The sequence below is a fragment of the Sturnus vulgaris genome, chromosome 12 (genome assembly GCF_052056855.1).
Source record: "Sturnus vulgaris isolate bStuVul1 chromosome 12, bStuVul1.hap1, whole genome shotgun sequence".
Taxonomy (NCBI): Eukaryota; Metazoa; Chordata; class Aves; order Passeriformes; family Sturnidae; genus Sturnus; species Sturnus vulgaris.
This window is the reverse complement of record NC_142254.1, coordinates 17456925-17468640: the sequence shown is the minus strand read 5'-3', so window position 1 is coordinate 17468640 and position 11716 is coordinate 17456925. Positions and strand designations below refer to the sequence as shown.

Genomic DNA, 11716 nt, shown 5'->3' with positions numbered 1-11716 from the left:
CATAAAAATTTCTCCTGCAATCAATGGAGTGTCTTCACATTTACCAGACAGTATAATCTGCTCCACAAGGCAGCTGATTGTTATCTATAACCTCCCCATCCAATTCAAGTGATGGGAGATGCAACCCAAAAATTTCCCTTGGACTTTTTTACTGCCAAAATAGATCACATTCTTTGGCAGCCTTTTTACTGTCTCCACTTTTCTAAATAAACATCACAGAACCTACATTGCTTTTACTGCAAAATGCTTCTCCCTGCCTGTATCGAGGCAGGTTTTTAGCCAACAGGGCTTTTAGCTGCCAACAGACAGTGGCAGCAACTCCGTGCAAGCCTGGGGTGCAGCACCAAGACACGGGGTACAGTGGGGACCAGGGAGCACCAGGAATAATCTTCATGGTTAGATAAGGTGAAAAACCCTTGCACTCTCCCCATCCCAGTTATAGACACTGCATGGTGATGTAAATTATTGCAATGCAGCTCCCAAAGAATTGGGGGCAGGATGCTCCTTCTCAACAAAGGTAGAGAGGAGCTGTTATGTGCTGTGCCCAAATCCCAAACAGGCTGTAAGCACAGTCTGCTGAGGAATTTTTGAGGTGGGATGGTCTGCAGGATGGAGGGACAGAAACAGCTCTTCAAAGGCCACCAAGCAAAGCCAGGTACTACCACAGCTCAGTGGCTGCAGAAGTGCTGAGGAGAGCACAGTTTTAGAAGAAATCATTCAAAGTACATTCCCAGACAGTAAATGAACTGAAACTGCTCAGAAAAGCCTTGACATTGAAGATCGTGCAATTAAACACGGGGCTCTGATTTGCAATGATCAACAAAAAGTAAATGCATTATTAAAATGCATGGCAAATAGAACACAACACCAAAAATTGAGAGATTCTGGCTGTACTATGCCATTAGACTAATTAACAGCTTTCCCCTATTGGTTTGCTCACTAAGATTCAAACATATTAATTCTTTGATGAACATTCATGTTCAGAAAATGGCAAATTTCTTCCCAGCCTTCTTTTGTTAGGAAGGGATGATATCTGTTAATGAGAAAGGGAACAGAGAAGGAGCTAAACAGAATAGCTCCCACACTCACAATGTGACTTTCTCACTGGGGCCTTGAACTTCAGAGCAGCTTCAACTCATTTACAGAGCCTGGGAATGAAGGTGCCTTCCCTATATGAAAATTAAATATTTTCATGCAGTGTTATGACTTTGCCTTGAAGCATTTGTGGCTCCATGTTTCATTGGCATTTGTGGTCATTTTAGTCCACTGAGCTTAAATGTGTAATAAGGATGCCTGGATGTGGATAATTCTCCCTCCTTTCCCACTGCAATCAGGTTTTGTCCTTCATTATACCTTTCTGTGGAGTCTATTAGAGCATAAATCTTTACAGAGTTCTTCAAGCTTTGACCTACATCTTGCATATACAGGAACTTTTCTCCCTAAATTGTTTTTTGGAGCACACCAGTTCATTAAAGTTTTGAACACTGAACCTTCACTCTTATTGCTTTATCACCCAGTTTATGTGCCAAATGTCAAAACAGGCATCAGAAATCTGATTTATGAGGATATATAGAGAAATTGTGGTACATGTTTGTGACTGGGAGTCAGCTGGCAATTCCCTATCAGGATTTCCTTCTCAGCTCTCAGTGCACAGCACAGCAGTCCAACAACAGCACTGCCAACATTGAATTAACAAATCATGATTCAGGACTAACAAAGCTTTGAGGCTTTTTGTAATATCTCTGAATTTGTGTGCTTTCCAGTTTTAATCACATTTGACCATTTTGTGATTTTCACTTTTTTTAAAAATAAAAGTCAGTGCTGATTGTAAAAAAATAAAAGCTTATAAAGTCAAGCAATCTCCAAATGCCAGTGTGTAAGATGTATTTTATACTCTTTTTGAAATATTAGAAAATTGTGGATGAAGCTGTAAGTCGCAGTACTACACAACACACAAGCGTGGGTAAGTCATGTCAGGCTCCCCTACTGACTTAACATTTCACACCGAAGCGGATTTACGTCCTGCTCACACCCCCGATCTCCCTCACCCCGCACAGCCGTACAGCTGTTATTCTACCGCTGCTTTTGCATGGCTAAGCACAGCCCCGGCTCCCGGGGCGTGGGCAGGGTGCCGTGCCCGCGGCCGCCCCCGGCCGGAGGGTGGAGCCGCGCCGCCGCCTGGCCCCGCTCCTCCCGCGGCGTGCGCGGCCTCGGCGCTACGCGAGCGCGGGGATCGGCCGCGGCCTACGGGCCGCCATGGCCGGGGAGGTGAAAACCAAGCTGTCCAAGAACCTGCTGCGCATGAAGGTGAGGGGGAAGGAGGGGAGGGCGTGCCTGAGGCCTGCGAAGGGGCTGGAAGCGGCGGCCCGGGGGCAGCAGGGCCGGGCCGTGCCCGTACCCGTGGCGAGAGGGGCCTGGGGGCGCTGGGAGCCGCGGCCGGGGTGCCGCTCCCCGGCCACACGCGGCCGTCCCGGAGCTCCGGCGTGCGGCGTTCCCGTGCCCATCGCCGGCCACGCGGCTCTCCCACGTCTCTGAATACAGATGTGCTCATCCATGCTCCCTTCCCGGCCCTCTCGGGATTGCTGGGCTGCTCCCCCGGCAGGACATCGCTGCTGCTGGAACGCGGCCAGCGGGCTGGGGGTGACAAACTGCAGGGTTCGGGGCAGGAGAGCAACTTCGTGATTCCAGCAAAACTCTTGACTTCAAGATCCCAGCTCCAGCGCACCTCTTGGGAGCGCTTTCGGTCCGCCTCGCTCCTCTGCAGCTGGGTTGCTTATTGTGAATTTAAATAAAGAGATTTCAACAGCACATTTGGAATAAAAATGTGATGCTGCTTGCTTTACTTGGGGGTGAGGCATTTAGTATTGAGGAAAAAGTTTAGGTTTTGGTGTGTCCATTTTTACCCCTGCTTCCATTACTGGCTAAGGAAATCCCAGTTTAAATGGGGATTAATACCCAGCATTAACCAACTTTCCCAACTCATAAATGCCAGGGATCTTAGTAACATCCCGATGTGCTTGTTACCCTTGGAACTGTGAGTCTCATGTCAGCAGTGTGAAATTAGTCTCTGCTCAGTGCCTAATGGATTGTGCTTCACACCATGTACTACAACTCCTAATTCAGTAGAGTACGTTCTCCTTTGATTGATGGTCCTTTATTGCTGGAAAACAACCTGGAAAAGTTGAGGTTGTTTGTTTTGTTGTTTGGTTGGGGTTTTTTTTAACTTTAATATTCAATTTTTTAACTGAATATGATGGGGCTTTTGTGGCTTCTTGCTTGTGGTGTTTTATTTAGCCATTTATTTCCCCACATATTTATATGGGCCTATATTTCACATTTTGGCTGAAAAGAGTTCGCTGACTTCAGTTCAATTTTTCACGTAAAGTGCACTCTGCTACAGTTGGATGATGGAATATTTACCCTAATTAACAGAGGCTGCTAAATCTAAAACTTGTACACAGAAGGAACAAAATACATCTTTCCTCGCTCTCAAAAGGGAGTAGGTGTTGAACTGAGTCAGGCAGCAATGTGTTGACACAGACAGACTCCCATAACCTGGATGGCAGCATCATTACTTTTCCTTATTTTTACATAATACATTTTTTAAGTGAAATTTTTCTTTCTGTTGTTTGCCAGTTTACCGACCCCCTGGAGATTTCAAAAGCAGGTTTTTAGATTGTTTTTCTGTGGAAGGCCATGGAGAACCAGCCGTTTGAATATGCTGCCATGACATTTGCAGGTTCACAGTCCAGGCAGTAATAACCAGCTTCGAAGAGATCAGTAGGTTTTGAAAAGGTCATACACAGATCTTGAATTTAGCACTTTGTTTTTGCAGATCTTCCTGTTTACAAAGGTTTTAATTAAGCCTTTAGCAGCTGCCTCTGCAGGTAGTGATCCAATGTATTAGCAGAATTCAGCAGGTGGGTGAAGTGGCACCCAGAGGTGGCGTGTGGCTGGTGGTGTTGGAAGTAAATTTGCAGTAGATACGGGGCCACATGGAGACAGACTTCTAGATCTTGCACCATTTGATCAGGTCTGATAGCTTGGGGAAACTCACCCAAACAACTCCTCAGTTACTGACTTATATATTCTGTGCCTACCACAATCAGTGTATTTTTAATTCATCAGTGTCTGTACATTCGAGAGAAACCTGATCACTTAATTTTTACCTAGGTTTTTCCTGTAGTAATCTTTAGGAACATAATCTTTAAAATGGAGTGTGAAGTGATTATTTAACTGGGTTCTTGTAGCAGAATTTCTTGTGTTGAGATTTCTGACTGGCCAACCAATTTCCTTGAGCAATATGTTTTTCCACATGATAGATTCACTTATTTTCCTCAAGAAGATACTGTAAATTTAATTGGAAAGCTTTGACATATTCTGAATCAACTCAGAAAACAGAAGTCAATTTTTCTTTCAATAAACATCTTGTATAGTGGATGCAAATAGAAATAGAAATGGAAAATGAGACACTAGCTTGTACTTCTGAGTTTGGTTTGGTTGGGTATTTTGTAAAGACTGAAAAGCTCTGTGAGTTGCTTATAGTACATACATTGCACACCTATATCACCTATTGATATTTTTGCAGGATTGTGTGTGAACTGTCCTGTTAGATTTGCCTCTGTCTGGGAGTTAGGTTGGTATAAATGTAGACCTCTGACAAGTACAGTTACCCAAACACTTTCTGTAGCTTCTCAGGGAGGTCACAGCTTTTAGGGGGGTGAGACTATATGGATTATCACCATAAAATTTTGAAGAGTTCTGTTTTTTACCAGCATGTTTCATTGACATTGTTTAGACTTAATTGTCACTCAGTTCAGGCACCGGACTTGAGACAAATGGAAATTAAAATGCTGTTTCACAGGCCTCAGGTCTGTAGAGTTCTGTGCTCTCAGCAGTTTCTTACAGGCTGTGACAGATGTCTTCTTCTACTCCCAGCTGTTGAGAGGTTATGTTCCTGCATACCTGTTCCCATCCTCTGACAGAGGTTATCACTGCAGAAGCAAGTGACAGGATTGTCCTTGTATTAGGAAAAAATAGCAGTCTTGCCCTAAACTTCATTATTGGTCTCAGCTATTTTGGCAGACTGTTTCTGCAGTGAGTTAACAGGTGCTTAAATACCACTGTATTTAAGGTAGTGGTATTTAAATACCACTGGACCAGTTCTTTGGTGGGTCAGTGAGAATTGAAGAGCTGGGAATATCTTCCTTTAGCACAGCTGGATACAGAGGACCTTTCTTCAGAGTCTGGTTTCAAAGTCTTACTTTTTTCCACTTCCAAGGGCGGGTTTGTGCCTTCAGAGCTACAAACGCAATCCAGTTCGTTAAATCTGAGAAATGGAGAGGATGGTTGAAAGTAAAGGTGTTTCAAAAATGGCCAGCCTGGTATGACCCACCTCTAGCTCTGAGCTCCCATGCTGTTTGTGTGGGTGGAGTTGGTTCCTGATGTGCAGCAATAACTTCAACACCATTACCTTCTCTCTGGCCTTTGCTGAAACATCAGAAAAACCTTTGTAAAATTAGGGAATTGTGACAACTCCATCAAAACTAGCCAGGTCAGGTCTGTTTCTTTATATTTAAGGTGTGAGTGACTGTTGACTTTCAGTAGATAGCTGTGATAGCTGTTTTAATTTTTCATTGTCTGTTTGCCCGAACTTTGACCAAACTCAGAGAAAAAAAATCACAAAAAAACATTTATTTTGTATCAACTACTGAACATTATGTAATGGATAATTGCCATCATGTAATTACTGCATATTCAGAATGTACTCATGATGCTGAAAACTGAAGCTGTGTGTTTATGTCTTTCTTTGTAGTTCATGCAAAGGGGTTTGGATTCACAAACTAAAAAACAACTAGAAGAAGAAGAAAAGAAGATAATTAGTGAAGAACACTGGTATCTTGATGTACCAGATCTAAAGGAAAAAGAGTAAGCTTGTAATCTTTTGTACTTTTTATCATCATTGGAATGTTTTGAAATGGAAATAACATATTCATATTTTTTCCTGTAAAATAAGTATTATAAATAACCAGTTAACAGAAGCAAAAACAGTGACAGACTGGCATTACAACTTTTTTTATTACTTATTTTTAGGGCACTTCTTGAGGTTGCCTAATGTAGTTTGACCTACTTTCAATTCTTGTGTGTGTTGTTTTCTTCACATCACACATTCTTCTAGATGCATGTAATTCCCTTCTTTCAGTCAGGATCCAATTCATTCATTGCTGCTTTTCCCCTTCATTTGAAAAAAGAAGTTTGAAACCTTGTGTTAGTAAATTCAGCTTCAGTCACATGGTTAAGTCGGTTCAGGACAGTTCCATCTTCTTGTGTCCAGCTCACTTCAAATCCTGGTTTTGAAACAGAAGAGATAATGGCAAAAATAAAGGAAGGTTTAGCTAATAAGGAAAAAGGTGTCTTGCTCTTTAGAAAGGTGCTTTAAATAGCAGGAGAACTACTTTTGAAACTGCTTGAGTTTCATCCTTTCAAAAGCAGAAAAGAATTCCGCTGAGGACGTACATAATTTTGAAAAAGCTGGGACTCAAGGAATTAACTGTAATTGAATAAGGCCATTGATGAACTCTTCATTACTCTTGGTGGATATGACAAAAAGGTATTTGAGCTTCAGTTGCAGCAAGGAATCTTCAATCTGGACATGGGGAGAACTTTTGTAACAATAAGGCTATTGAAGCTCTGGAGTAGATTGCCTGAGGAGACCCTGGACTCTTCATCATGGGAAGTCGTTTGAGGACAGGTTAGCTGGCTCTGCTGTTCAAGGGTAGCTGGTACTGCCTTGAGGCACGACAATGAGCTCAATCTCTTCAGCCTAAGTCCTGTGATCATGAGAGTTTGATTTACATGGGAGATGAAGAGGATGAGGGAGCAGATACATATGTGTGAGGAAAAGGATGGAACAATCCACGGAAGTACTTTTATCTGACACATGTATTATGAATGCCTCAGGGTCATGTTTCTTTTCTCACTCCATGCTCATTAAAAGAGGAAAAAAAGGAGGGAGAAGGGGGAAATCTGTCTGCTGAACAGAGAGTGGCACAGTGTTTTATACCCGGACAGACTCAACTAATGCCGGGTCTAACAGCACAATGAAAAATTAATTAGAAGCTTTTTGCTGGTATAGTAGTGCCACCTGGGGAGTGATATTTATGTGGTATTTTTATTCTGGCAAAAGTATTAATGTAGGTGGAACCATACCAGCAAAGAGTGCTTTTTGTCAGGAGAGTTAATTTTGCTTGTGGAACTGGCACAGCTTTACTGGCAAAAAGGATTCCTTTGCAATCCAAGCTCCTTGTACTGAAAGATTCTTGTACTGAAAGATTTATCAGATCAATTAAGCAGAAAGTAGTTGATGGTTTAAAATACACTGTGGCTTTGTTTATTTGTGTGGGGGGAAGACAGCACATCCTTTTTGCATTTGTTTAATTTGATTATTTTAAAGTGCTTGGTTTGACAAAATGCTGGGTTTGGGGTTTCATGCAGGAGCTATATAATAGAAGAGAGAAGCTTCCTGCGATGTGAGGATCTCGTTTATGGCAGAATGTCCTTCAAAGGATTCAATCCAGAAATTGAGGTACCATTTCAGTGTCCTGGTTTGAGGTTGTCTCACATTAGGATTGAAGCCCTTGGGGCTGGGCATTTGAGTGTTCACTCTGCAGCCTTATTGGCCTTTGCAACACCTTTCATAAATCCTCCCATGTCCAGAAAGTCCATCATTCGACCCTAAATGTTGATCAATGCAGCATCTGGTAAATAGAATCTTTTTATCTCCCTGTGTTGTTGGTCAGTAATTGCATAACTCCTACAGATTCTCCCTCCCTGAAGTGTGGAAACTGTCCCACATGCTGCTCACCAAGACTTTTCCTCCTGACATGGAATGCAGAGTCCAATCTACAAACATTCAACCCTATTTATTCACCACTGACTTGTACAAGTAAGGGCTTAGAGTTCCAGAGTAAGAATGCTGGGCAAGAGAGTCTTTATTTTCTTTCTGACATGATTCATGCTGATAGAAGTACACAGGGACAATAATAAAAAGGTTATTTTTGACTTGAAGCAGGAGGATGAAGGTGTAAAGACTAAGAGATTTGCAGAAGGCTGTGTAAGGTAATTTACTAGGGGATTCTTTTAGTTACTTTGAACTTGCTGTCCCTGTGGCTCAGCATATGATTGCTTCATGGCTTTTACTGTAAATCCTTGAAAATATTCTTTCTTCTTAACAAAGCCATTTCAAGGTCTGTGTGTGAAAAATTAATATGATCTAACTCTCTGGTCTCCTGGAGATGTTTGGAGTGCCCTTTAGGATGTTTGAGTAGTACAATACACTGAAAACACTCTCTGTTGCCTTTTCTTCATGAGTTTTCATAAGGATGGGCTCTAACCTAACCAGGAACAGAAAATAATTACTGAATTTGATTCTTACCTCTTATACTCTTCTACCAGTGAATTTCAGCACTGTTGCCATTGTGTCATGGTTAAATGTGTAGTGTCATGGTTACATGTGTAAGCTTTTTCTCACTTCATTTTCAGAAGTTAATGATCCAAATGAACTCAAAGTGCAAGGAAGAAGAAATTGAAGAGGATGATAAAATGGAGGCTGATGTGTCAGATGAAGAAATGGCCAGAAGGTAAGTTACATTTTATGACATAATCAGTACTAGCTAGGAATATGGTATGTTACTGTATTGTGTGTGGGGAAATAAAACCCAAAAAGGAAACAAACAAAATTTAAAAGCCCACAATAAATATGTAACTGTACCAAATGGATTTTCCAGGAATGCTGGTGTATATTCACTTGTATCGCCATCACATTTGGGGGTAAAATAACTTGTAGGGGTGTTCTGCCCTTTGATATCAGGGTATTCCGTGCTAATTCCTCCTTGTTACCAGTTGCTAACAGATTGAAACTATCAGAGTGAATAAATATGCAGTAAGTCATGTAGTACTTGTACTTCTCCAAGCTTTTAATGACCAGGTTTTTTTACATCACTTAAATTGTTGATTAGGTTTAGGATATGCTCCACGATTTTTCCTCCGATTTTAGTAAAAAGTGTAACTTTTTTTTTTATTCTCTCTACAGATATGAAACATTAGTGGGAACAATAGGGAAGAAATTTTTGAGAAAAAGGGACCAACGTGTACTCAAGGATGATGATGAAGATGATGAAGTTGAAGAGGGGAATAGTAACACAAGACCTAGTAAAAGAGCTAAGAAAATGTTCTTAAAACCTCAGGATTAATGTCAACTGCACAAGTGGAGATTGTTACCTAATGCCTACCAAGCAGAGTACCAAGAACTGGAGATTGTTTGGAGTTTTTGCTATTTAATGTAAAGGGTGGATTTGTAAATCTGTTCTATTCTCATTGAAATTTCTGCCATCCACAGGACAGACACTTTAAAAGTGGGTGTTTATATAATGGATGTTGTACATCCTTTCCTCTCTCAGCAGCTTTTCATGAGTGGGACACTCATCCCCTCAGTCTCTTTAAATGTTCTGCATAGTTAAATCCAGTGTTGCATGCAATCAAAAGCAACATTATTTGCAACTTAGGATGACATCTGAAAGAAGTATTTGGAGTAAAGATGAGCTGTATCCAATTCAGCTTTCACTGCTTGCTTTATTATGAAAATGAAACCTGCGCTCTCTTCAAATTGAAAAAAGTCAGCAGAAACAAGCTTGGTTTGTGGGCTTTTTTACTGTGCTAGAAGTAAGATGGGAGAAGAACAGAGAGATAAAATCCACTTTATTGAATTTTATTTTTTATAAAGTTTATTTAAAAATAGAGGATTTTGTAGTGAAACTTTTTTTTATACATCATGCCAAATATTGGGCAACGTTTATAGTTTGACATCTGAGCAGATTGTTTTAGTTTCTGCCTTCCAAAAGAAGTTTGCTAATTTTGCCTCTTTTTCAGCAAAAAAATCCAATCTTATAATTATGTAAGTCTTGTCATAAAAGCATAATAACAGTTTCAGAAACATACTTGAAAGCTGAATAAAAACTGTGGGGTTTTGTGTTAATGATTGTGGAATAGCTTATTTAATATAAAAAAATTATGTTTAATACAGTCTGATACAAGGAGTGATCCTGTTTTGTGCTGGCCACAGATGTCCCCCAACATTAGCTGAGTGCAGTGATTTTATTTAGCATGTGATGAAGCCATCTGTAGTATTAGGATAGAAACACCATTCTCTTTGGTCAGGTGATGCTCTGGGCCTGTTGAAAAACATCTGTGTGGTCTTGTCTAAAATCATAGCACTTCTCTGTGTACGGCCTTTCAACAAGAAATATTGCTATTGCTACATTTCCTCAGCATGTCCAAGCTACTCATCCTTAATGCTGGCTCTCTGGAGAAAGAGGAATTTGCTAATTGAAGTGAGGAGTGGCCATTCTGCCATGGGCACAAGGCTTTTTTTGGTCTTTTTTGAACAGCTCAATGAAGCAAGACGTGAAACCGTTATTCAAAGAAGGACACACCGTGTCTGCTGTATTTTGCATGTGATCTATGAGCTGTGATTCATTTATCAGGAGCACCTAATTAGATATTCAAGATGGATCACACATGGAAAGAGAAATATACTTTTAACCTAGTAAGGGGACTTCGTGCAGGTGGAAAGGCTGTGATTCATGATCTGAGATAGTTTTTCAGAGCTAATTAAATGCTACTGGTTCAATTACTTAAAACCTGATCATATATTACTGCTAGCTGAAAAGGAGTTAATGATGGCAAGACATTTTTCTTCCCATGGAAGATGTGACCTGAGCTATGAAATGATTTATTGTTGGTCATCACAAGAAAAACTTGGAATATATTCCATTATTCTTTCTTGCTTATAAAGTAGGAAAATGATTCCTCTCTCTCTGAACGCATTTCTTGAATGGAGAGTGAATTTCTGCATAGCTGTGCTGAAGAGTTGATGGGTAAAGTGTGTTCTGGTGAATCACCAGCAGCCAGGAGGTGTCACTGCAATTGCATGTCCTGAGAGCCTGTGGGTTGGGGCAGTTTCCAGTGGTGCCATGTAAAGGAGCTTTTGGGTTATTTTGATAACAGCAGTGACTGAGATGAATTCTATGTGGAGTCTTCATTTTTCAGGGTTCTGCAGAGAACTCTGCTGCATTGCAGGGTTCTGTTCAGTCCAGTGGGGGGTAATTCTCATCAAAGGGCATTCTGCCTCCTTAATTTCATGTCATTTCCTGAGGGATAGCTGGACATGCCAGTGGCACAGTACATGGATAAGCACATGAGAAGCTAAAGAGCTTCCTAGAATACCCACTATTTTGGAATTGGTTCTGTTTCCTAAACATGCCCAACACCAGCTGTGAAAAAAAGGTAGATTTTAGTTTATTATCTTTAAATCTGGGGGCTTTGCTGTTCACATTCAGCTGGTGCCTCAGTGCTACCAAGCTACTTATTTTTAGAACAATCTTTTATTCATAGGGCATTTGCAAAATGTGCTTTTCAAAGCACCATCCATAGAGTGTTATTGTGAGCAAGACAAAACCAAAACTCAGCCCTGTGTGACTTATTTAAATGTACTTTTAAGTACAGAGTTACAAGCAGACTGGTGGGATCTTCTGAAATATCTGTCTGCATTTCCAATGGTATAAATACATGTATAGATGGATTTTAGTCTGACTTGAGCTTCCTACCTGAGATAGAAACATTCTGCTGTATAAAATCTGTGCTTGAACTACTCTTGACA

General features: G+C 40.9%; 1 protein-coding gene across 1 annotated transcript; it reads left to right on the top strand.

The window, feature by feature from the left end:
- Positions 1–2156: 2156 nt before the first annotated feature.
- Positions 2157–10033, top strand: MPHOSPH6 (M-phase phosphoprotein 6). Its single transcript, XM_014874493.2, has 5 exons — positions 2157–2307; positions 5816–5928; positions 7495–7585; positions 8542–8639; positions 9092–10033. The coding sequence occupies exons 1-5, from the start codon at positions 2257–2259 to the stop codon at positions 9249–9251; spliced, it is 513 nt and encodes a 170-aa protein (XP_014729979.1). The 5' UTR covers positions 2157–2256; the 3' UTR covers positions 9252–10033.
- The last annotated feature ends 1683 nt before the right edge of the window (positions 10034–11716 follow it).